The sequence below is a fragment of the Apteryx rowi genome, unplaced genomic scaffold, assembly GCF_003343035.1.
Source record: "Apteryx rowi isolate R43461 unplaced genomic scaffold, aptRow1 scaffold_49, whole genome shotgun sequence".
Lineage (NCBI taxonomy): Eukaryota > Metazoa > Chordata > Aves > Apterygiformes > Apterygidae > Apteryx > Apteryx rowi.
In genome coordinates this window covers 2745468-2769898 of record NW_020450749.1, presented here as the reverse complement: position 1 = coordinate 2769898, position 24431 = coordinate 2745468, and the positions used below count along the sequence as shown (strand labels likewise).

General features: G+C 36.2%; 1 protein-coding gene across 1 annotated transcript in view; it reads left to right on the top strand.

Annotated features, from left to right (window-relative positions):
• Positions 1–24431, top strand: part of ERC2 (ELKS/RAB6-interacting/CAST family member 2) — a 252129-nt gene that overhangs the window by 202769 nt on the left and 24929 nt on the right. Inside the window, exon 8 of the mRNA XM_026078857.1 lies at positions 1422–1589. Coding sequence (XP_025934642.1) covers positions 1422–1589 — 168 coding nt within the window. The remainder of the gene's footprint in view (positions 1–1421; positions 1590–24431) is intronic.

The following is a 24431-nucleotide window of genomic DNA, read 5'->3' as shown; positions in this document are numbered from 1 at the left end:
TATGTGGAGAGGTAGTTCTCAAACACATACTTAAGATTTGCAGCTGTGAGGTAGGATTGTTAAATCGACTTGAAAAATTTACACTTTGTTGTCTTGCTCTTTGTTTCTTCCCCCTTTGTGACATTTATTGTGTTTCTTCCTGGAATCGTGTATATTTGTCTACTGCTGTGGCCCTCTCTGTCTTTTCATATTGTTACTGTCCTGTTTCTTGTTCCTACTCTTCAAAGAGCCAGTTCCTGCTTCTCCATTTCCTTGAACAGGTATCCTGTCATTTATATTTTACGTCTTCTTGCTGCTCTGTTCCTTGTTTCATCAAATGTTTTTCTCTTTTCTGATGATGCTGTTCTTGCTACTGTCCCTGAAAGTGGCTGGTGCTTTTTCCCCCACCCACTTATTTGTAATGGAGGAGAGTCAGCTGGTTTTCCTCCTTACTTTCAAACTTTTACAAGCACCCAAGCTTTTAATTACAATTAGCAGTAGAGCTAGGAACAGCTGCATACATATAGTAACTAGCAACAAGTGACCTACAGATTTCCACCACCAAGTATTCTCCTGACAATAATTTGAGAACTGTTGAAATTGTGTTAAGAGAACAATGAAAATGCATTATTGAGCATTTATATAGCAAGAAATGAGAAAATAAGGTACATACACTTTCTGGATGCTTAGAATGCTTGCTCAACGTCTGATTTTTTATTTTTTGTTTTTTTTTGGAGGGAATTTTGTACGGTTTATTTTCTAAAGGGAAAAGGCAGTTATGTAATGCATAATGACTTGGTTAGGTGTTTCTTTACTAAGAATGGTGGAGAAGATGCTTCTGCCTAGGAAAACCCTTGGAAATAGGCCTTATTTTATCTGACAAGAATTTGTGCTTGCTGTAGAAAGTATAAGGCGGCCCACCCATTCATTAAAACACTTAAAAAACGCTTGTTGGAGAAAAGTGAAAACCCTTATCGTTTTCCTATCTGCTGTGCATCTTTGTTAAATAATTTGGTTCCAGTTTACTGGCCTGTGTCTGCATCTGTGTGGTGACTGTAGGACCTAGTTGTGTGCTTCATGGCTTTAATAGTTAAACAAAATACAGGATATAGAGTACTGCCTTCAGTGAATTATATATTTAGTAAGTCAAGATGATTTTGGTTTAATCACTTATGTATATGTCAAGTTAGGGATGTTTTAATGTTGTATTTCAAGTTTTGACTTTTCTACTCTATTAATGCTTTAGGGCTAAAAGTGCTTTCATTTTTTATTACATTTTTAAAAGGAAAAGAATCTCTGAGCAGAGAAAAAGCTTAGAAAATCTATATACAAAAGAAATAAAAAATTTCTTAAGCGACAAAAATCAGAGAGTTAGAGGAAATAACTAAAACGTGCTCTTCATCTTTACTAAAACCAAAATATGTTTGTTTTACTTACTCTAGGTTGATGCCTTGAGGTTACGATTGGAAGAAAAAGAAACCTTTCTCAATAAAAAAACAAAGCAACTTCAAGACCTCACAGAAGAGAAAGGAACCCTGGCTGGAGAGATTCGAGATATGAAAGATATGTTGGAAGTAAAAGAAAGAAAAATTAATGTCCTTCAGAAAAAGGTAAAATCACTGATGAAAGTATAAGTTGTAAAACTTCTGAGGCGCATATAAAGATATATTTATTTCTTAGAATGTATTACTTTTAAAATATTAAAAAAATACAGGGAGTCAGTCTATAGTAGTCAAGTTTTTTTTTTGTTTGTTTGTTTTTTACCCTGAGCCTCTTAAGGACCTTGTAGGGGGGGACCTAAATTAAGTCAATTATCTTCTTTCCCTATGTAAAATAAGCTAATGACATAAGAATGCAGGCTCTCTCCAAGCTGTCTTATTAGCCTTATTTCTAGATTTCCATGAATTTAGCTAACCCTGTTTTCTCTGTTGGAGAAGTTGGATTTAATCAATCATTATAATTTCCGCTTGGGGACCTGGCGGGGAAACCCCAGGTAGCTCTGCATGGGTTCTGCACAGAGTAGTACAGTGGTTACCTGCGGTATCTTTCTCCTCACACCCACAAAAGTATTTATGCTAGCAGGTATGTACTGCATATGTTGTATGTATCACTCTTTATTGTAGATAGATGTAACTGTGAACATGCAGAGATAAGGAGAAAAAGTTCATGAAATCAAACATATTTTACTACTTCTCCCCTCCATTTATAGCCAATCAAAGACGGACTATTCAGTATTTCTGTTAGTATGTGGGTAGTTCATGCCTAACAAAAACCCAAACTGTTCTTTATTAATGGTGATGGACTTAGACACATGCATTATTCTACAATGTTATTGTGGTTTTCCTCCAGTGTTTATATATGGTTTACATGACCTAATTGTGCTTCTTTCTGCAACTGGTCAAATATAGAAAAAAAAAAAAAAAAAAAAAAAAAAGCCAAGTCCTTATTTTCCAGAAACTGAGAAGGCTGCTTTTCAGGCCCAGGACAACTGGAATTAGCTACCCGTTCTCTTTAATCTTATTCTGTAGTCTCTTTTTGAATATTTGTCTTGTTAGTAACGCTGATGATGTAGAAAACAACAAACTTTTAGCCTTTTATTTATCCTGTGCTGAATGTTAACTAATTTTGGACATCATTTGAGAATTTTGAAGAAAAGAATTTTTTTGTTTGTTTGTTTTGTGTTTTAAAAAGCAAACCAACAACTTACAGTTGGTCTTCTATTTAGATCTTGAGGAAATGATCGGTAGGTAGAATGTAGATTCAGTGATCAAAATTGCATGATGGATCTAATTTCTCACAGAGATGTCCTCTGTCATGGCTGTGTACTCAGGAATATACAGCATAGTACGTTTTTCTTCTCTGTTTTTAATAGATCGTGGCTGTTTTATTGGGGCTTGCAGATTGTCTCACCTCCTTTGTGCCTGACTTAATAAAAACAATCACTTCAAGCTGCACGGTCGTTCTTAACTGAATCCTAGCGTAAATGCATATTATGGTCGAGTGAGCTCTAGTATACAATGTGATAAGTAAATTCTGCCAAGAACTAAGTGCAAAGTGAGAGTTAATACTAAATTGATTCTTTAGGATTGGGAATAGCACTTGCATTTTTTGGAGGTTTTTATCCCTGGTTGAATATGTTTCACCAGAGGAATTCTGGATTTCATGTTTCTGCTATGGGAAGGATGAGCCTTGTTGGTTGCTTGCTTTAAAAATAAGAAAAATAATTCATATAGATCATGTCAGTTATGTATAGATTTGCTTGTCAGAAGTATTTTTAATAAACCCATTGCCATAAAATGTAGCATGACAAAAATAATAACATCAGGTCATCATTATATCATTATTTTGTTTTTAATAAAAGAATATCATCTTTGGAAAATTTGTTTTTAGAATGACCTTCAGGTCACATTTTAAGCTTTGGATCATTAGTTCAGTTGTGCTTCACTTCCAATACGTTTAGGGATAAATGATGATTTATCTAGAGAATAATTTAAGTGAAACATTGTCTTGCTCTGGTCACCCCTATTTTTTTTAACTAAATTTAGAGTACGATACTATAAAGGATGCTTTCACTGTTTATTTTTCATGTGTCTGGTGTACAGCTCTGAAGAAGAAAATTTTGTATGTCACCAATGCAAATCCAGACTTTTTAATGAAACTGAAAAGTAAATTCTAATTTTTCTAGTTAACCCAAGTGCTTATTATTATCATGACAGTGCTTATTGTATCATGAGTTCTCATGATACAATCATGGTTAGACTCCTCGAGCATCCTAGCACCCTTGGCAGCAGTGTGATCCCATCTCTGGACCAGGACACTTGCATGTATAAGAGATGATGCTCAGCTGTTCACTGAGTGTCTGTCTACTGCTTTCAAGAAGCTTTTCTGCCATTAGTGCCCCGGTATTTAAAAATCCTCTATGATGAATGATTTTATTCTCACTACATGAAGTAGTGCATCCCAGGACATTCACACCTCGCAGAATCTTTATGTTCTCTCTGAGGTGCAGAGAGCAGAGCTCCTTTCTGAACTTAGGCAAACTGTTCATTGTCATGTGTATTTCAGAAATTTGTTGGAGTATGTATAGTAGTTGTTCTTAGTGCTATGGTATTCTTCTTGCAATATTTCTGAACAGTTACTGCTCAAGGATTCTCAAATAATCTGGTAGCAGATGCTGTTTTAAGAATAAAATTCTCTGATGCATCTCTTTTCTTTCCAGCTTTAACAACATAACTTTTCTACAGCAACTGTATATGAGAATACATTTTGTTGCAAAAAATATTTAATGTATATTAACTGCAATAATTTTGTCTTTTATATGAATCTAATTATGCTTTTATCCTTCTTTCCTTTTTGCTGAGTTGCGTGTGGCTCTTGCGTTTCTCCGATTGTTAGTCGTCATTTCCTTCAAGTCTTTTAGCCATTTCTTCCTCCACTAGTGTTTTCACTTTAAATCATGGCAGCCAGACATTTCCATGCTGAGCATTTAGAAACTGCTTTGTCCCCATCGCGCACATATATGTGCCAATTTCAGTGAGTGGAAAGCAATATGGACCATTTTCAAATGACGCGGAAGAGCTGAAACGGTTTGTTGGTCCCTCTAGTGGACTGTCCTTTCTTTACAGACCTTTTTTTTTAGGTCACTGCAACAGTTGCCATATTACTCTCTTGAAAACTCCTTTAAAGGGGTTTTGTTTAAAAAGAATTGCTCTTGTTCTTCTTCCTAGGTTCTCCCTAGACAGTAGATTGTTCTAGACTGTAATATTATAATGCTGTCTCCATTTTTTCTGTGCAGGGCCAAATTTTATATTGGTGTATTTTTATTTATTTTTGATATGAGGATATGTGAATAGCAACTTACTTTAGTACCTTCATTTGTTGATGCAGGAGGGATGGCTGTATCTTTCTTCAGTCAGCCTGAAGTACTTCACTCAGCCCAGAATAATATTTGTTGTAATGGTTGCATTCAGGTAATTGAAGAAGGAAGGATTTGTACATAATGCTTAAAATTATCTCTTTCAGTAATACCCTGAAATGGAATAGGAAGGAATATGTAACTTAGGAAAAAGCAATGTGTAATTCCATATTCTTTTTCTTTTATACATTACTGTTATCTGCCGTGTTCAAAAATGCAAAAGTGTGTTTCTGAGAAAACAGAAAAGCATTCTTTCATAGCTGGAATTGTTTCTTCTCCTTTCTGGGCAGCGGTTTTGCTTGGAGGGTAGAAGTAGTTCTGTTGAGGGCTCCCTAACAGAGACGTGAGGGCAACAAAAGAGGTGTGGTGGGTCTTGCAGGATGGCACAGGAACACACATAAGGCAGCAATGTTGCAGAAGAAGGTAATGGGCTAGATAATGAGCTAATATTCATTTTCCTTTTATGAAGTGGCTTCAGTGTAGTATTTGACGAAAATTTAGAAGAGCACTGCACTGTTCAACCTAATTGGCAGGCCTAAGGGAGGCCCAGCACTGGAACAGCATGCGTTTAGAGGATTTGGATCAACGTAGATTGGCATGGAGTAATAATAAACTTATGTCAATGTCAGTGGTGCAATATTACTTAATATTTCTTTCTTTTAGAATCTTTGGCACCACTGTTTCATTTTAGTGCCAGTAAAGTTGGGTATGCTGTTTTAATAGCCTTGTTTAACCTGGCAAAGCTAGTCTTACACCTCATATCTGTCATTTTAGCATGCAGAGGGACAGACCTCAGAAATCTTTATGTATTTCTTACCAGAATATGCAAACTCTTTGAATACAGCTGAATTGTAGATTGGGAGGCAGAAGTGCTGAGTTAGATGACACTTATTTCGTGTCCCTTTTTGCTCCTAACTTCCTCTTTCATACATTGGCTAAACCTGGTGTGTTTTGTCCGTTAGGAATCTGCAGATATTTTAAAACCAATTATATACTCTGAAGTATGAGTCTTCTGTGTTGAAAACAGTAGCTATTTAGACAAGAACAGAGTTGAGGATGTACTGCTGGATCATATTAGGACAACAGCTTGTGGAAATTCTTTTGTGGGGATTATGACAAAAGAACACCATGTAAAAGGGAGTAATATAATATTCTACTTTCACTTGCAGCACAACTTTTCATGCAAAATGTTACAGTTTCCATCTTTAATAGTTTAGGCTTTGTGATTGATGAAGTGCTACATGACTGAGGGCCCTAACCTACCAGCTAATTAATGTTTGTAGGAAATGTCATAAAGTCTTAGCCCTAATGTAATAATTGGAATGTGTACTTGGAGTGGCTGAACTGTGCACACTAGATGATATTGTCCAGCTCGCATTAAATTAAAATGTGCTTTACAGTTGATTGTATGCATTACTATTAGTTGTCTTCTAAAAATAGTAAATTTACATATTGTCAGATAAGGAGTACACTGTACAAATAAGTCTTATCTAGGAAGATCTAGGAAGACCTAAGAGACCATTTTGTTTCATTTGATCTCAACACATAGAAGGTGCGAGCACATTGCTGATAGAAGATGCATTTGATTTTTCACGGTTTAATCAGTTGGGAGCACCTTTTCATAATCACATGATAGGCCAGTGCAATTGTAAAGAACAAGAGAAATCTCTGTAAAGTACCTGGTCATGATGGCATGGTAGTGGACATCATTGTTAACTTTGCCACATTCTATCGACTGTAAACAGACTGTTATGAGAACTGGAGTTTTGAAATTACCAAATCACAGAGTTTTATTGCTGGTGTGAGACAACAGATGCTGAATTTCTTAGCTCTTCCACAAAACAGACCAATGTTCTGACTGCAGATTGCAAGTGTTGCTAAAACATTGGGGAGTCACTCTGGTAATACATGCAAGTTTTGATAACATTTTCAAAGCTGCTATGATGGCTATTGACTGGTATATAATATTAAGAAATATTTTTCCTAACAGTATATGCCCACTTTAAGGATACAGTCTTCAGTGTATTGATTGTATTGAGTGTCACTGACTGCTTAAGGCTGCAGCTTTGCCACATCAGATAATGTTAATTAGACATGGCAGTCTGAAAGTGAGATAAAACTAAATACAATTTTTCAGCCAGGGTAGTATTATTGATTCCAATACTGTTAAAATTATCTGTTCTCTTTTGTTTATTCGCGGGCACCTGTAATGAGCAGCAGGAGTCAGAGATTTCTAAGTTTTTAAAGTTTTATTGCGAGCAATAAGGTGCCTCTTGGCTGGGAGCACAAGAAGGGACCCCGAGCAGCTTTTCTTTACAACTTTTAAGCCATAGTAAGTTGTTACATATTCAATACTTTAGTTTAAATAACCAACCAGATCTAGCCATGATTATTGGTTCTACCAATCGCCATGCAATGTTACAGTACGAGATAGTTCTGTGCCAGCCTTATATGGTCCATCTTATAATTATTCATTAGCTGATTTGCACCTCTTCCAGTGTTACTTTGAACAACTTTTTGTACTGCTGGCTGGATTAAACTGGCTTCTTTGCAGATCTTCAACTTTGTATGAAAAACAGGTCTAAGGCAAGGTCAGAGAAGATGTTCTGCTTGCAGGGTGCCGTGACCTTGCATGTTCTTTCTCTGCAAAACTAGAGTATAGTGGAAATTTTCTTAACAATACATTATCATAAAAATGGATCCCCAATGACTCTGTAATAAAGTGCAACCTTGGGATGCTTAAACTTTGCCCATGGTACAAATTGAGACCTGCTAAATAAATACAGATAAAACTCAAGCCTAATCAGTGCATATATTTGGATGCTCTTAGCCTGTTCATTGAGTTGCTGAGAACATCAGTAAAATCAGAAGCAGTGATCATTTTCACTTTCCTTTTAACTTTTTTCCTTTCCTATTCTTTTTTCCATACATTACATTTCGAAGTTCTTACAGGACTATGAAAAAACACTCTAAAAATGTGACTTAGTATTGGTTAGCTTAGTGAGGCCAACTTGAATGTTCTTCCAGCCTAAAACCACCTCTGTAATGGATATTAGGTAAGTCCTTGGACCTTGAAATCCACGATCATTGAAATCTTCCAGTGTGTGATTGAATCTAGTATCTTTTCCAATTAATTTACTATTGGCTGAAACTAGAAGCCCCACATTTTGTGTTTTTTTTCCCTGATGACTTGCTTACAACTGCTTCCTTGGGTCAAGTCTTCACTTTAAGAGGAGGATAAGTGGATTGCAGTCTCCTGATTACTGAGCCATTTGGAAAGTAAGCACTTATCTTTATATGAGAAAATAATCAAATTCCTCAAGTGAAGATTCATGAGATCATAAAATCTGAAAACTGTTTTATCTAATGCCAGTTCTATAAACATGATGATTTTGAACATCAGATCCATTGTGTATATTGTAAATTATAGACCTGATGAGCCTCAAATAAGCGAAGAAGTGTTACCTGCACCTGGTCTTGGTGTTAAATTTATTTGGAGATCTGTTCATACTAATCTTGTCTAAGCAGATCTCCACTTTATCAAAGACAGCTGACAAATTCATGAAATGGCTGAAAATGTTTGATATCAGATATTTGGAAGAATTCAGAAGAGTCTCTAGGTTTCTATGTAAGTGGCTGAAACTACACACATGTTTTACAGCTGACAGTAATTATTTGCCCAATATGAGAGGGAAGCATCTATCCTTTGGGATAGCCTTCACTTATTTGTTAGAAAATACTGCAAGAAGCAAGGTCTATGCAGGGTCAAACTGCAGCTGATCAGACTGATACAGCTTATGCACCAGTGATACAAATCTCTGAAGGTGTAACAAAGGTGCCTGTTTGTGTGTTTGAAAATCCTAACTGTATTTTAAAATCCTAAAAGTTAAAAATAATTTGGCTGCCTTTATATGCTCTCTATGGAAAACTGAGCATTTGAACCTATTTAATTCATTTGGGAGATTATGTGTTCAGAGATTGTGAGTGGAATTGAAAAAGTTGCTACTTGTTATATGAAGAAATAGGCTGCAAAGAGATATAGAACCTTTTCCATAGGGAAGCAGAACTGCAGAACTGACATAGGAATTTTCATGGATGAGCAAAACTCTTGCTCTGATTGTGTCGCTGACAAAGTGCCCTTTCTTAAAATGTTTTTAAAATGGATTCTCAAGCTGAGGGATTGCGAGCGAGTATTTAGGTACTATGATGGCACAGTGTTATCTGTTTATAAGGAATGTGGCATATGTGATTCACAGAAAATAAGGTTGGAAGGGATATCGAGAGATATGTTCCATCTCTTTAGCAGACAACAGGATCAGTATACTAATGTAATTCCTGGAAGTTGCATAGAACCTAGGTACAGACTTTCCTAGCTTTGCTGTGTACACGTTTAATGACTATACTGTGAAATGAATACCAAATGTGTGCCAGACCCCCTGGGGAACTGAGGTAAATACATTTTTCATTTTCACAAGGAAGGAAGACAGCAAATCACTGACACCTTCTCTCTGACAATAGTTTTTCATTAGGTTTTGCACTCATTAATTTCAGTAGTTTTATTTTACAATTGTTTCATCAGGACTACAGTTCCCCAGATTGCTTACAAGAACATCATATGAAAGCAGGTCAGAAGTCTCACTGAATCAAGGCATTGCATACACAGCTTCTTGTCTATCCACAAGGCCTAATCCTACATCATATTGGGAAGTTAGATTAGTCTGACATCTTCCTGACAAATCTGTGCTCACCATTACTCATATCTTTGGGTTTTGCTTTTGTTTTTTTGGTAAGAGGGACATTTTTTCCTTCACACTTAAAAATAATTTGTTTAATCTTTATTCTAGTATTTTTCCAGAAATTGCAGTTAAGCTAACTAGTCTGTAATTCTCAGAAGTTCCTGAGAAGTTTGGAGTATTGAAATACTTTGTAGAATGCCCCCCTTTCTAAAAAAAAAAAAAACAAAAAACTGTTTTTCCTCTGACTTTTCTTAAGTGTCTTAAATTCATATAGTGTTTGTGGGTATCCAAATTGATCTTCATCTTTAATTTCTCAACTAGTTTCTTCTATGGATGAACATTAAATCTCCCTTTCGCTGTGTTTTGCATTCAACAAGTTTTCACCAACAGATTCCAAAATACTTGCTGCTTGGTATATATCTTTCAGTGACAGATGTCCGAGTTGATGAAATTCTCCAATAATTAACTGGTTATTAGAAAAGGAGGAGAAGGGATTTTTATTCAAGTCCAGTACATAAAAAATGGTAATATCAGATCTAAATTAATGTAGAACCACTCTTCTTATGAAAATATTGCACCCAACTGGCAGGTGTTCAGCAGCATCCTGGTTCACCCTAATGGTCTCGATCTTACCAAGGTGAATGCTTCCTTAGGGCAAATCCAGAAACTTAATTAAAAAAATAAAATTCAGGTAAGGATAGTATCAGCAGCATTTGTAGATGTTGGGGGAGAGCTGGCATAGCTGTTACAGGCTTTCTCTTCCTATTCCTTAAACAGAGGAAGTAAATGTACAATTTCGGCATCCACATCTGATCCCTTAATGTTGCTAGGACCTCTGGGGGCAGTTCTTTCCTGCTGCTGTAGCTTCCATATGCTGTATTTTTGGGACTGAGAGTTTGACAACTCTGAAAAAAAGTGAGAGGGAGTGGGGAGAATGAAACAAATCTAAAAACTAGCCAGGATCAGATCAATCCCTCTTATGACCTTATTCTGCAGAGGGATCCATGTGTTTTGGAACCTCGCTGTTGCATGGAGCTAAATCTTGAAGCCGTATATGAGGAACAGACACCCCAAGATAAGTGGGTGAGAAGGGGATATTTATTATCTGGTAGATTTCCAAACATACTGTGCGTTTGAATATAAAGATCTAAGTGCTTTGGAGAGATACTGTCCTATATATTTATGCTTGTGTACTTCTTAGCGTATTAGTGTAATATTATTACTACATACTTTATTAATTAATACACTGTTAATTTTTAAATTTGGTTATATACACAAAAGGAGGCAATCTATTGTAAAACAGAAGTAAAATATGGTTAAATACAATATATAAATGAGAGATTAAAAAAAGGCCACTTTTGGGGGAACCGACAAAGGTGTTTATGTAGAACACATTTGTTTAGAATTTTAAAGGTAAATCTTTAAGCATAAATATTGGAAGTTATTCCAGATTGAGTTATGCTAGCTAGTTTTGACAGAAGGTTCTTCAAACATAGCTCGTATGAAGAGTATTTAATATTTCAAGATTTAAATTATACATAGCATACAGAAGTGCCCTTAATAATAGTATGTCATTTGCAAAGCAGGGCTGAGATTAATGAGATACTTACATAAGTGTCTCATACTGCTAGTGTGACACCAGTGCTGTTGGAGAGGAAAGACGTTGCCTTGGGGTTCTGAAATGCCAGTAGTAATTAACAAAGTTATCTTTAAATAAGACCCTAAATTTGTTCATGCTGAGAAAGCAGTCCACTCGCATGCTGGGAATGTTATGCTAAGTGAAGGGAGTAGTATTTTCTTTTCAATAGTTGGAGGAAATTTCTTTCGAAGTGTGAAAGAGCTAAATTACGTAGAGAAGGATTGGGCAGCAAAAGACTAGGAGTTGTCCTACTTGGAAGGTGCAGAAGAACATAAAGGAATTATTTAGGGAAATGGATGCCCATTTATGCATGCTAAAAAGAACAAGGGAGAATTAGAATTGCTTAAGAGAAAAATATACTCATCTGTGAAATAGCCTGCCAAGAAATGTAATAGAAGCCCACCGACTGGAATTTCAAATGACAAGAGTGTTAAAAATGTTCCTGAGAAGAGTTTTACATTAGAGAGAGATCCTGCTCTTTTCCCATCTGTTCAGATCCTGTACCGTATGCTGTGGGTGAATCCTACTTCAACTGAAGTCAAAGAAAGTTTTGTTCTTAGCTTCAGGTTTTCATCCTATGCTCCAAAATACCCCACCAACCCCCAACTTAGATCCTGAAGTGATTGCAACTTGTTAGAAATGCCTGCTAAATGAAATTTATAACAACCCCCCAAAGGTTCTTAAAGCTCATAAGATCTCCAGTGAAAAGACTGAGATGAATTAGCTACGTAAATGCTATTTACTTTCCTCTTAGAACACTGATAGGGTGATTATACTTAAAGAGGAAAAAATATATATACTTAACAGTGATTTTTAAACAAATGCAGTTTTTTTCCTAATATTTTTCTGATAATTTTTCAAGCTAAATTAATGATTGGATTACTTTTATAGAAATGTTAGCTGGCAATTTCCACCTAAAATATCTTTAGGTATTTATCTGGGTGACTATTAATGTTATATCCAACTGAAAATTGAAAAATCAGCAACAAATACCGTATGTTTGTTGTGAAAAAAATGAAATTATGGCATTTTAAATGCTGAGCGTTTTTTGGTACATACAAACGGGTATGAGGCAAGCTCTGTGATGGAATTGGTGTGACAGGGACCCATGTGTAATTGGTGTTAAACATTCAAGGTATGGAATTTGGTATGGCAAGGACCCATGTCTAACTAATATTGAGGTATTTAAGTGACTGCCTAGCTCATAGGCTAGCAGATCCTGGGCAGTTCTAACATGTAACATTTTGTGGCAACTTAAAACAAATATTATAGGAAGTACTATAAATAATTCCCATTTTTGAACAAGGTGCATTTCTTTTGAGACTGTACATAATTTAGTGTTTGCATTCCCCTCAGCAGTGCAATTGAGATTTGCTCCTAATGGATGATATCTTCATTGGTTTTGCTGTACTCTGTATCTTTATGTGAGTAAAAACCGCTGAGAATCCAGGGAAACGTGCTGTCTCCTGAATTGCTTGTAGGAGTTAAATGGAATTATTTGTTTCTTAAATGGCAAGAAGTAAAATAAGCTTTAAGCATAAAACTTAAACATTCATTCATTTACAACGTTTTTATTTGCACTTCTTTTTAAGAAGTGTGGCCTGTTTCTGGGTGTATCTAGATTTCTAAAATTTGATTTGTAGAGAAGTGGTAAAAAATTTTTTTTTTAGATGAAAACCTCATATTTTCCTCTTGTTTTTTTTTAATTATCAGTATTTGAGAATACAAAGGTAGTCTTACCAAGGGCCATTCTGCCACTTCTCTATTGAGATGTGTTCACATTCAATTAATAACTTTGTTAGAATTTTCAGCTGCTGACCCGGAGAGCAGTCCCAGCCCGGTTATGGAGCAAGCGCCTGGTTGGACCTTGTTCTCTGTGACACCCTTACCGTGCTCATTTTAATCCTGTTTTCCAGAGAGAAAACTAAGTAGTTTTATCGTTGCTTTACTTTGGACAAGATAGCTATTTTGGGTCAGTCTTTTTCCCTGCTACTTGTCACTTAATGTAAAACACCTTGTTTGCAATGGTGTACCGCCACCGTCTATTTGCATTGCAACCGTTACTGTTGTAGTTAGAGGGTGAGCTGTGCAAGAAGCCTGTGCAGCGCTTGAGTATGCCCTTGGGCTAATAGAGACAAGTCGTTGTGCAGCGCTTGAGTATGCCCTTGGGCTAACAGAGACGAGTCGTCTTTCCATCCTGAGCGCGTATTCATCTGAGTCGCTGCTTTTGGAGCAGCATCTTTGAGTAGCAGCCCAGCTGTTTCCGAACCATCTCAATGTGACCGATTCAGCTGGTTTTGTGCCTGCAAGCCATTTACCTCAGCACCTGTGACAACTCAAAACCAAATTCTTCAAGAAGTAGCGATATTTATTCTTTCACTCCAAAGTACATTGCCTATGGAACGAAGGTTTGCAGAAAACCAGAAGGCTTGTATATCTCACAGGTTGATCTTTTTCTGGCAGGCGCTTTGAAGCTCCCAGCACCCCAGCTAACTGGTTTGTGGGTTGGACAGGTAGGGTGGATGACTTCTTAGCTTTATAACTGAGATGGACATTGTAAAGAGGAGTCATACGAACATGTTGCAGGCTGCCTCTCTGAATCATCAGTCTTGTGTGTGTGTGTTGTAACTGAGTATAGGAAGGACTCACTGCTAGACTCCAAAATTTAGACCTACTGGATTAGATTATCATTTTTTACATATTCTACAGTAGAATAAATACATGTATGTTAAAAGCATAGCTCTGGCTTCAGATTATCTAAGATGACAAGCTGGGAATATGTTGCCAAGTGCTAATTTAACTAAAGCAACAGTTGGTTTATTTTGTATATCATAGAGTTTTTTACGCAATGTAGCTGTGATTATACCAATGTTGGTAGGGGTGTTTATTCAACATCTTTTTCTTTTGGGATACATAAGTTGTCACCTTCAATATAATCCTTTGTGAAGTCTGGGAGCTGTGCATCCCATCAGGCTGTTGTATTTGTAAATGTTATATACACTTCTTGATACTACATGCACAGAGGACACAACTGGTGATTCCACTTATTTGGGCAGATTTTTGTTAATGCTAGAAGTATCTCAAAGCTGTAACTACTTCTGCTCAGATAAATCAAGGATCTTGTTTACGCAACTGAGCAAACGAAAGATTTGGATATTATTTATTTGTTTACATTTGTACCAGTGCATTGTTAATCCTGGGCTTTGGTTTATAACAACTAAATCTCAGACAGGGCTCAACTTTTACTAATATTGCCTGTATGCAAAGTATTATATGTTTTGAATCTAAGTAGTCAGTAAGTATGATTGTGTATCATGGTTATCGTATACTGTTTCAATCATTATGCAGCCAGGTTTTTGGTAATAATACTTAATTCCTTTATAGCATATTTTAGCTATAAAACTCTACCTTTCATTTAGAATACTAAAATTCATTTTTTAATATTAAACGTTTCCTAGGAAATTTGTTTCATCAGCTTGTTAATTATTTACAGTAAAATCCCTGAGAGGACAATTTTAAATCTGGAGTGATTCAGAAGTGGTGCATTTTATGTATGATTTTGAGCCTATTTTGATTCAGAGATGAATGTTTCTGCATAGTGTGATGTGTGAAATATTTAGCAATTTGGTGAATATTCATTTGTTAATGTGATTAGCCATCCTGACCACTATAAATGAAAAAGTAGATCCTACTATACTAGTTCACCTCCTTGCTAGGACAGGCAGTTATAGCTGATCTGTAACTCGATCTAATGTATGCCCATGTTTGCTGTATCTGGAAATGAAGAGAGACATTTTCTAATGAAAATGAAAAATATACTCATGTATTAGTAGTTGGTATTACCAATTTTGTACTATATTAAATTTCTACTGTTCTGTTGCCATAGAATCAAACACCTTAATTTCTGTGTTATTACGGCTCTTGATGTTGGCAGCCATGCTTTCCCGGTGATATTCCATTGCTGTCAGTCTGATCGAGCAGTCTGTGACTCGAGTCCCTATTACCTTACTGTATTGGACATTTTGTCACTTTTGGAAAAGCATCACCCTGCACTTTTGAGTGAAACTCTTACTGGCTTTGCGAAAGTGTGAAGTTCTAAGTCTCAAGAATATACAATGCAGATAAGTTTGGTGGTTAAGATATATGAGAATTATCATCTTCATATTTCTGCCTTCATATTATTACCGGATGTAGTTAGAGCTAGTAGTGCCAGTTTGGTCAGATTGCTTGATAATTTTCTTGTTGCCAAGTAGCATGTATTCCTTGGTGGTAGAATCAGCAGTGGTAAGCTTGAATAAGAGTAGAATAAATCCAGCTTCAGAATGGAATCGGAATCTAAATCACTTCCTTCCATTACATCTGAATTTAATTTCTAATACCTAAACAGACACAGTGCTAAGATCAAAATAAAATAAAAAGAATGAGGTAAAGCAGTTCTTGGAAAGTCAAATGAAAAATGGCATGACATTTCTTAATCTTTAAATATGAAGAAATATTGGGCCTTATTTGCCATTCACTTAGGAATAAATCTGCAGTAAATCTACTAAAGGTAATTATGCCAGTGTAAACCCCTATGTATCTGGGAGGAAAATCAGGCCCGCTATATTTATTGCATAAGAGATGCCTTGATTTGACAGCAGAAATCTGCTTTCATGTCTCTAAATAGACTCAGGGTCCTTTATTGCTCTGTGTTTAACCACACGCTGAAGTGACTGTACACCAAGGGAACTTAGATACATTGCTCCCTGTAGTGCCTGTTGCTGGTCTTGAGTGAGGGTGAGAAGTTGCTGAAGCACCACATGAATTTTTAAACTATTTGTCTTAAAGTAGCTGCCTGTTGATAGACAGGACTGAGAGTATATAAACGCATATTTTCAATTGGAGTGGTATACCTGCTGTGAGCTATCCCAAAATCTTCATCTATGGTTAAGTCTGGATTTTTGTCGTGACTGTCATGGGAGCCATAAATAGCTTCATTTGAATGTTTATTTTAAAAAATCCATAGCTTTTGAGAGTTTGGGATTTTTTGCATGTCATGAGGTGGATGTGAAAGTAAGCAGTTGAACAAATGTGGAGAACTTCAAAGTATAAAATCTAGACTACATAGGAAGGTAATAGAAAGCAGGAGTTTGATAGTTGCAAAAGAGATCATCACTGTGAATTATTTCTGGGAGCTGGAGTTTTGTAAACTATTAGATTTATGAGACATGAGCTCACGCAACAATTCACATGTTCAACAGTTCTCACTGTTAGCACTTGTTAATAGTTAGTAATTTTCATATACTCTCTTTTTATGAAAAATAATATCATTCAGCTGTAAACTGCAACAGCTTCCATGAGTCCTAGGGCTGCAAACTGCTCCAAGGTTGGGGAAAAGGAAGAAAAGACACCTCATACCTTGCTGCAGGCTGGACAGCAGAATGCACCAATTCAGATAATCATCCTTGTGACTAGCCGCCTCCTGGGAAGTAGGGAGCATTTCCCCTTCTTTGGGCACATTTCCCAGTGTCTGATGCTGACAGACCTATCTTCTTACTGAGACCTGTGCTACCATTCGTGCTGCAGGATGTGTTTCTCAGGAAGGGCTAAATTTGTCTTTTATCTATTTTTGGAGGGAAAGGATAGGCAGTCCTGCAATCACTGGCTATCACTTAGCCTTAAGTGTTCTGCTGCAAAACTAGTCAAAAAACACACACAGGGGTAGAACAGGAAGAAAGTGCTTCTTGCTTGCTTTTGGTGAAGTTTTAATATACTGCTTAGAGACGACCTGATTAACACTTACAGACCGCCTGGTAAACTTCTCCTGCTAATGCTAGAATACAAATGTTCCAAGTCCAGAAATACGAAATAAGCTGTGTATATGTTTAGTTGTATTTTTATTAGTTCTAGAATAACCTCTTCACTGTGCCAGGCAGTTTGTTGGGCATTATTGTTATTTAAAAAGTCCGGATTGTTGTCATGTTCTGAATGGGAGACACTGCAAGCGGAAATATTAGCAGAATATTGTAGTGTCCTTGTTAAGAAACATGGTTTGTGCAAGGTTTGTAGAAGAATTTTATAGTAAAAGATAAGCATGTGTTCTTGAGGAGAAAGCCTGACTAAAATTTAAATTCTGTAATAATTTTAATGCTGGTAAAACTACAGAAATAGTGGTCAATCTATGTAATATATTTTAATATATCCATCATCTCTGTTGGACTTCAGAGTGTTGTTAATTGTGAACTCCTAACCCATCGCTCTTCTGAAGGTTTTATCTAGTCTTTTAAAGGCGAGCACTGAGAGAGTGAGAGGTAGCAATGGAAAACAGCAGCGTGATCATGGAGCTCCTAGGGCTTGCTGCCACCGGAGGGGCGGCGGGCTAGGGCTTCACGTCGCTGGGAGCTGCGGCGGTCCCTTGCTGCATCTGGCAGTTGCTGAAGCTTCTCACCTTTGTAAGTAATTCTGAAAGATAAAATTGTAACTCTGGCATAAAAAGTGAAGAAACGTACATGGGAGGTAAAGTATTAGAAGTACTTTTTCAGTTTTAGTATAATAGGAAGTCAGTGTCACTGACCTGGCAACAGCACACGACCTCCAAAGGCACCTTCAGGATATTACAGTGAATTGCCCTGTATTTGCCAAGGGGGCGATGTGTTCTTAATGGGTCTTTGCATCCCTTTGCTTTTACAATAAATTAAAAAAAAAAATGAAGAAAGCTGAATAAATATGAATGGCTCCATAGGTTGTTAAATCCCAGAAAGATATTGACATCAATGAGCCTAGTGAAAAACTGCTTTGGAAAAAAGCATTTCTATGTCATAGATTTACTACGTGATCATTTTCCTTTAATGTTTATAGTTGATATTAGCATGAGGCCAGGTTATACGTACAAACCTGCTGTCTTGTAGGAGGAGATACATGATAAAGCAAATCAGTGAAATATTAAAAAAAAAAAAAAAGGATATATTTTCATATCAAAAGCAAACTATCTTAAACACAGAACTATTTCAGATTATTTCTATTTCCTATTCAGACATTTATATTAAGGCATAGCCGTGTCGCTATTGCTGCTATAGAAAAGCTAAACTGTTAAGCAGATGTTGATTAAAGACATCCAAGTTGCTGTGTTTAACATTTCAGTTTAAGTTTAGTGGTGCTTTGATAGTTTATACATAGCAAGTCTGTGTCTGGCCTGCAGTAACTAATGGTGCAACTCAATACGTGCATTGTCTTTTGTGCCGCTATAGTGCAAATATTAAATTACATCTCATAATAACAAGAATCTTGGGTCTCTGATGAACAACATTTGGAACACTTCAACTCCTAATTTCAATTTGATATAAACCTATGTACACTGACCATATGCTAATTTAGAATGATTAGGGAAAGACATCCTTAAAAGAAGGGGGCAGGGAGCAATGTTGTAACATCCTTTTGCAAAGCTTTTCTTTCATGTGAAGTGGTTACGCCGCCCTTTACATATGGGTATAGATCCCCTCTCTAACCAGTGAGCTGAAAGGTAGCTTTCAGATAGGAAAGTTGTTATTATTTCTCATGAATTCTCATCTATCTATTCTCATCTATCTCACTGTTTAAGTTCTACTGCTGTGGGTTTTTTTTTCCTCTACTTTTTCCCACTGGCACTTAAACTCATATGAAACTAGTTCCATCTGAAATTGGATTCTCTATTAGAAGCTTTTGAATACAATTTCTAAGGACAGAATGCTGTTCTAGTACAAATCAACATAGCTGTATTGAATGCATATTGTCACCTTTCATTTACAGCAGCTAGGGGGCAGAGCTTCAGTTGTTTTTACTTTCAATGTAATTTTTTTTTGTTATTATAGATCTTTTTTCTATTTAAAATTATTTCCCCTTTTTACTGCTTCCCTCCTCCCTCTTTGCCTCTCTGCCCCTTATTCCTTACTCTGAGAGTAAAGAAGGCTAAAGTTTTAGATATTTCTTCTGTTGATCTCTACTTTGATGAAGTATTACTATTTAGAATATTTTATACAAAAACTGGGAAATAAGAGGACATTGGAAATCTCTGAAATAGTTTCTAAGGCTGTGGGGAGAGGTATATAATTAAGGATTAAAGATAACTAACCAGCTTTAAAGCATTGCACTTGCACCTTTTTTCCCTTCAGGCCTGAAACATCTGTGGTTTGTAAGTTCTATACAATCAATTTATGAGTTAGGAAGAGTACACTCACCTGAAATTCTCTGAATTAAGCTAAGAAATATTGAGAGTTTGCTATATCTTGTAACAATCAAAGTTTACATTATCTCTCAAGGAAATTATCTATCTGTATTTTAAGGTTATTATTACAAATATGTTTAATATTATTATACTGCAAACTGTCGATATAAAGAGATATATAATTGCCATCAAAATGTAATTTATGGCCAGAGACTTCTAACTAAATTAGTTTTAGTATGCTGCAGTAAATATATGTTAGATGATTGCTATACTTATAATTGTATATGGTCAGAGTTACACTGGCCTATAGAACAGAACAACATTCAAATGTGTATTTATTTTGCTTTTGTCTAAATTTTTGCATCTTGTATCTTTTATTACTTTCCTTTAGAATCATAACTATAGCAGTTGCTTAAATGAGAGATGTATTGAGCTTCAGAATTCAAATCTTGCAGGGCATGTTAAATATCTTTTTTTAAACTTTCCGGGAAAAGAAATAAAGGGATGCTTTTGTTTCACTCAGGCTGGCAATTTAAATGGTAATCCAAAACCATCAATAGAAATATATGGTGACAGTAAAAATAAAACAGAAATTCTGAAAGTATTACTATACATATGTATATAAATTTAAAAAAGTAGCTAGTAGGAAAGAAAAACTAGGAGATTACTAAATTATAGTAGAGTTTAAATCTATTGTGGATTCTTTAACTGGATTGCCTGCATGGATGTATATGATAACTCAGTGGAGCAGTGACTTTATAGGTTATAAATATTTTATTATAAGCCATTGTTTTGAGGTAAATATGGAAGGAATGAACATAAAAGAGCAAGAATAAAACTAAAAAACCCTTCAGGTCATATATAAATTTCCCAGTGCTGAAAGTTGATTGAAGAAGCATGAAAAACGATAAAGAGGCAAGTAGTGAAGACAAGGGAGACTCCTCTGGAGTAAGAAGGCAGATTTTATATTGGATACGGCTTCCTTCACTATTTTAATTTAGAAAATATTCTTCAGTATTTCAATTAGAAAAATATTTTTCAATGCAGATGAGGAAAAATAAATTATAACTAGTCAGAAAAAGAGATCTGAACAGTGCTAATGCTAGGATAGCTGAAGGCGTGATAAATACCAAATTAGAGGAGTATTTGCAATGGGATGTGGTAGCAAAGACTCCCAACACGTTCTGCAGCAATACTGGATAGCGGAACACAGGGTGATAATCCCTCTCCAGATAGCCTTGGTGTCATCCCACTTGAAAAATCATGACTGGTTTGAGACCTCTCATTGCCAGAGCAGTGATGTAAATGGGAAGAAGTTAGAGAATAGGAATAGTTAAAGCTGATGGCAAAAAGTATCAGGCTAAAACTAATAGAGCTTAGGTTTTTTTCTAATATTTGAAGATCATAAATATCATAAAAGAGGGGGAATAATTTTGGACAGTGTAAAACATGTAAAATGAGTAGCATGAAATCAAGTTGACAAGGAGATCTGTTAAGTGATTGGGTGGCCTTCAAATGGGAAAGGAAATTCAGTTGCCCTAGGTTTTTAAAGGTTAGGTAATGCAGAATTGTGGGTCACAGTCCTGGAAAGGATCTCTGGGAATCACAGTCCATTCTGCTGCCTAAAAGCCGTATTCAAAGGTGATTCTTACAGCAAGTGAAGGTATTAGCACTTCTGTAGGGAATGAGCCTGCATTTGCAGTGTAATCCAGGTAGGCTTCCTGCCTCCCTACCCCACAATTTAACCTGTTAAACTTCTTCACTTTGAAATGAAATGCAGTTTGTCAGGTTCCCGCCTGTTATTCAGGAGAGCTCTAGATAATCGCTCTGTTCTGGATGTCTGTCTGGTTTTTTTCAATCTTACTCATTTCCCTGAATATAAAAAATCATTGGTGATTTTTTTCTAAATTCTTTTTAATCTTTCAATGATGGAGATTCCATTATTTTTTCACTGCTTCAATTCCGTTGATGAATGCTTCACATGTATTTATCATGATTGTGGAAAGGGGTGCATCATTCTAACTTTAATAACAAGTCTCTATTTAAAATCAGGTAGCATCTTCTTAGCTCCATTCTTGTGATACTTTAGAAACCAAAACCTAAGCCTGCTTTCAGAACAGATTGGTCTTCTATTTTAAAACTTCCGTTATTGTTCTTTTTCTATATATTTCCCCAAATATACATGTGTATTTATAAATAACACATACACATCTGGTTTTTTTTTTTGTGGTACTTCCTATTCATGTGTTCCAGCATATTGATTTCTCTGTGTTCACTCATTGCTCTGGAAGAGCTCCCATACTACTGTGTAGCTGGCTCTTTCTGTCCCTTCACAGCTCCTGAGGTGCCTGTTACCCTATTTCCTTTGCAGCTTCCCTTTTCACTGTTCCCTGTGCCCAACATTTGTCTATACAACTTATCTGCTGCCTCACTCTTGTTCACACTCTCATTTAGCTTTTTTATGAGACCTGCTACAATTTTTTTAATCGTGACAGATGCCTCCAAGTTGGCCCAGCTGATGCAGGCATTATATAGGAATAACAAGATGATATGATACAAACCAAAAGGTGTACCACTGTTCTTCTTAAATTATTTGTATTAAAAGTGTATGTAGGCAAAAGTAGCTTTTTTCTATGTGTGAACTTACATTAAGTATATTCACATAGCCAGCTTCTCTGGCTGCTTGCATACCAAATAATGTAAACATTTTCTTGAAAAATCTTGAAAAATTCTTGCATAAGCTAACATATCCAACTTCATATACACCTACAGAAATAATACAGAACTGGCCCTGTGTAACAAATCTTAGATGTCTTCAAATACCTAAAGCATGGGATTGAGCAGAAAGCTAATGATTGTTGTAGGCTAGCTTAGAGAAATAATATAGGTCATATTCTGAGGTGTCTGAAATGTGCAGTTGAGCCAGACTTCAAAAACAGTTCAGCAATCAGTTATTACCGTGTGACATGTAAAGTGCTGTGAGATGTGGGAATTCATACCCAACCCAGTTTGAAAATCTGGCCCTAAATATGTACAGATGGTTGTTACAAGAAGCGTTAATTTGCCAAGAATGAATGTCCACCTCTTTGTGTATCATAACAGAAATTATGTTAGTTCATTTTCTATTGGTATCTTTACTATCTGGAAAATACCTATTACATTTTGAATTATGTCACAATAAATAGATATAATGAGAGTAAAAACTTTTCAATGGATGTCTGACAAGACTGTGAGCCCTGCTTAGAAGAGCCCAAGAGTCAAACTGTTTTGTTCTGAGAATTTATTGGTCCCTGAGGAGAAGGAGACAGAAACTGAGTATTTCCAGATACACAAGTGGATATTATCAGCCCAGGCTTCTTTTGGCCAGCTTCCTGATGGAGGTTAATTTTAGCATTAAGTTCCAGCTCTTTCTCAACTGGAGTCTGGCAAGAGAAGCCAAGCTTTTAGTCCAGGAGCTCCTTTCTGTGTGATGGCCTTCTCCTCTTTTGGCTCCTATATAAGCCTGCTGCCCGGCTTTTATAGCCCTATAAAAGTATCAGCTGACTTGAGGGCAGCTCCCTTCCCGAAGCGGCCCTAGGGGAGCTTTCTCCTTCTCCTCTCTCTGAAAACTCGGCATCCACCCCTTTCTTTCTTAAGGCCTATTGTTTCTTCCGAATCCTTCCTGTATAAGTAAATTTGAATCCTATATTAGGGAAGAAATCTAGAATCTCGCAGTAACTACAGATGGGTGAAATACTACCCTCAGTGACTGTACAATTAAAACAAACAAACAAACCCCAAACTTTGTTTCTGAAGAAAATGAACAACAGGATGCTCTCATAGTTTCTAAATGTGCATGTATGTGAGATAGTTGGCTGATGTTTGAGATTATAGAATAGTTAAAGAATTTCCTTTTGTGTTTGCATGTAATAGCACCTTATTACAGATACTGTCCAGAGAATATAAGTGCATGTTCCCAGCATACGATATGCATTTCTCTTAATGATCAACAGTTCATGAATCCATTTTTATTCTTTTTTTTTCCACCTCCCAAATTTAGGGGCACATATATTCTCTTTTCTCTTTAGCTGAACTTCCAATTGTATTAGACTTTTTTAAAAATACTGTACTGATACTTCATGCTTCTGTACAGTTCTTCTTGACTGATATTACCCACATTTAACAGATCGATAAACTGAGTCATAAAGAACATTGTAATGACTTGGGAAATACTTGCTGAATATGTGAGTAGCTCTCTTGAATTCAACCACTGGACTATTTGCCTTCCTCAGCATACTTCAGAAAAATTTAGTTACTGTGTCCCATCAATCCAGAAGCTTGATATTAATGCAACTTTCATGTCTTTTAATGATATCCTTTTTGTTGTTTGCATCTTTAGAACCGTACTGTGGCTGGTGAATGTGTTGAGTGGACTATCAAAAGTATAGACAGACCTAATGGACTAAACTGTAGCACCTTTTTTCTACCTAGAATATATTCTAGACCTCAAAATATCTCTGTATTCCTAAATCAGTTGGTCCTTAGCACAGAGATGTGGTGTAAGCAAACCTGACCAAACACTTGTAGTACGTTACAGTTTAATAAAAGTAACTATTAGTTCTGTTCAGTGATAGATAGATCTTTACAGCTGTGTTTTGTGACTGTGGGGTTCAAGGGCTGAAATTATATTTGCAGTGTTTCTGTGGAAAGTGGGCTTCAGATACTGAAAATTTGTGACTAAGACCTTGTTTCTCTTCAGCTTACTGTATCTGTGAAGTGTGTGAGAATTTTGAAAATGGTTCATTTTGATATCAGCTAATGAGAAACAGAAATGTAAGATACATATTCTCCAATTATTTTCTCCATTTCTAACAAAGTATTTGCAATCAAGTTCAATATTTTACTGTAGTCACAGAATCACAGAATCACAGAATCACAGAATCACTGAGGTTGGAAGGGACCTCTGGAGATCATCTAGTCCAACCCCCCTGCTCAAGCAGGGTC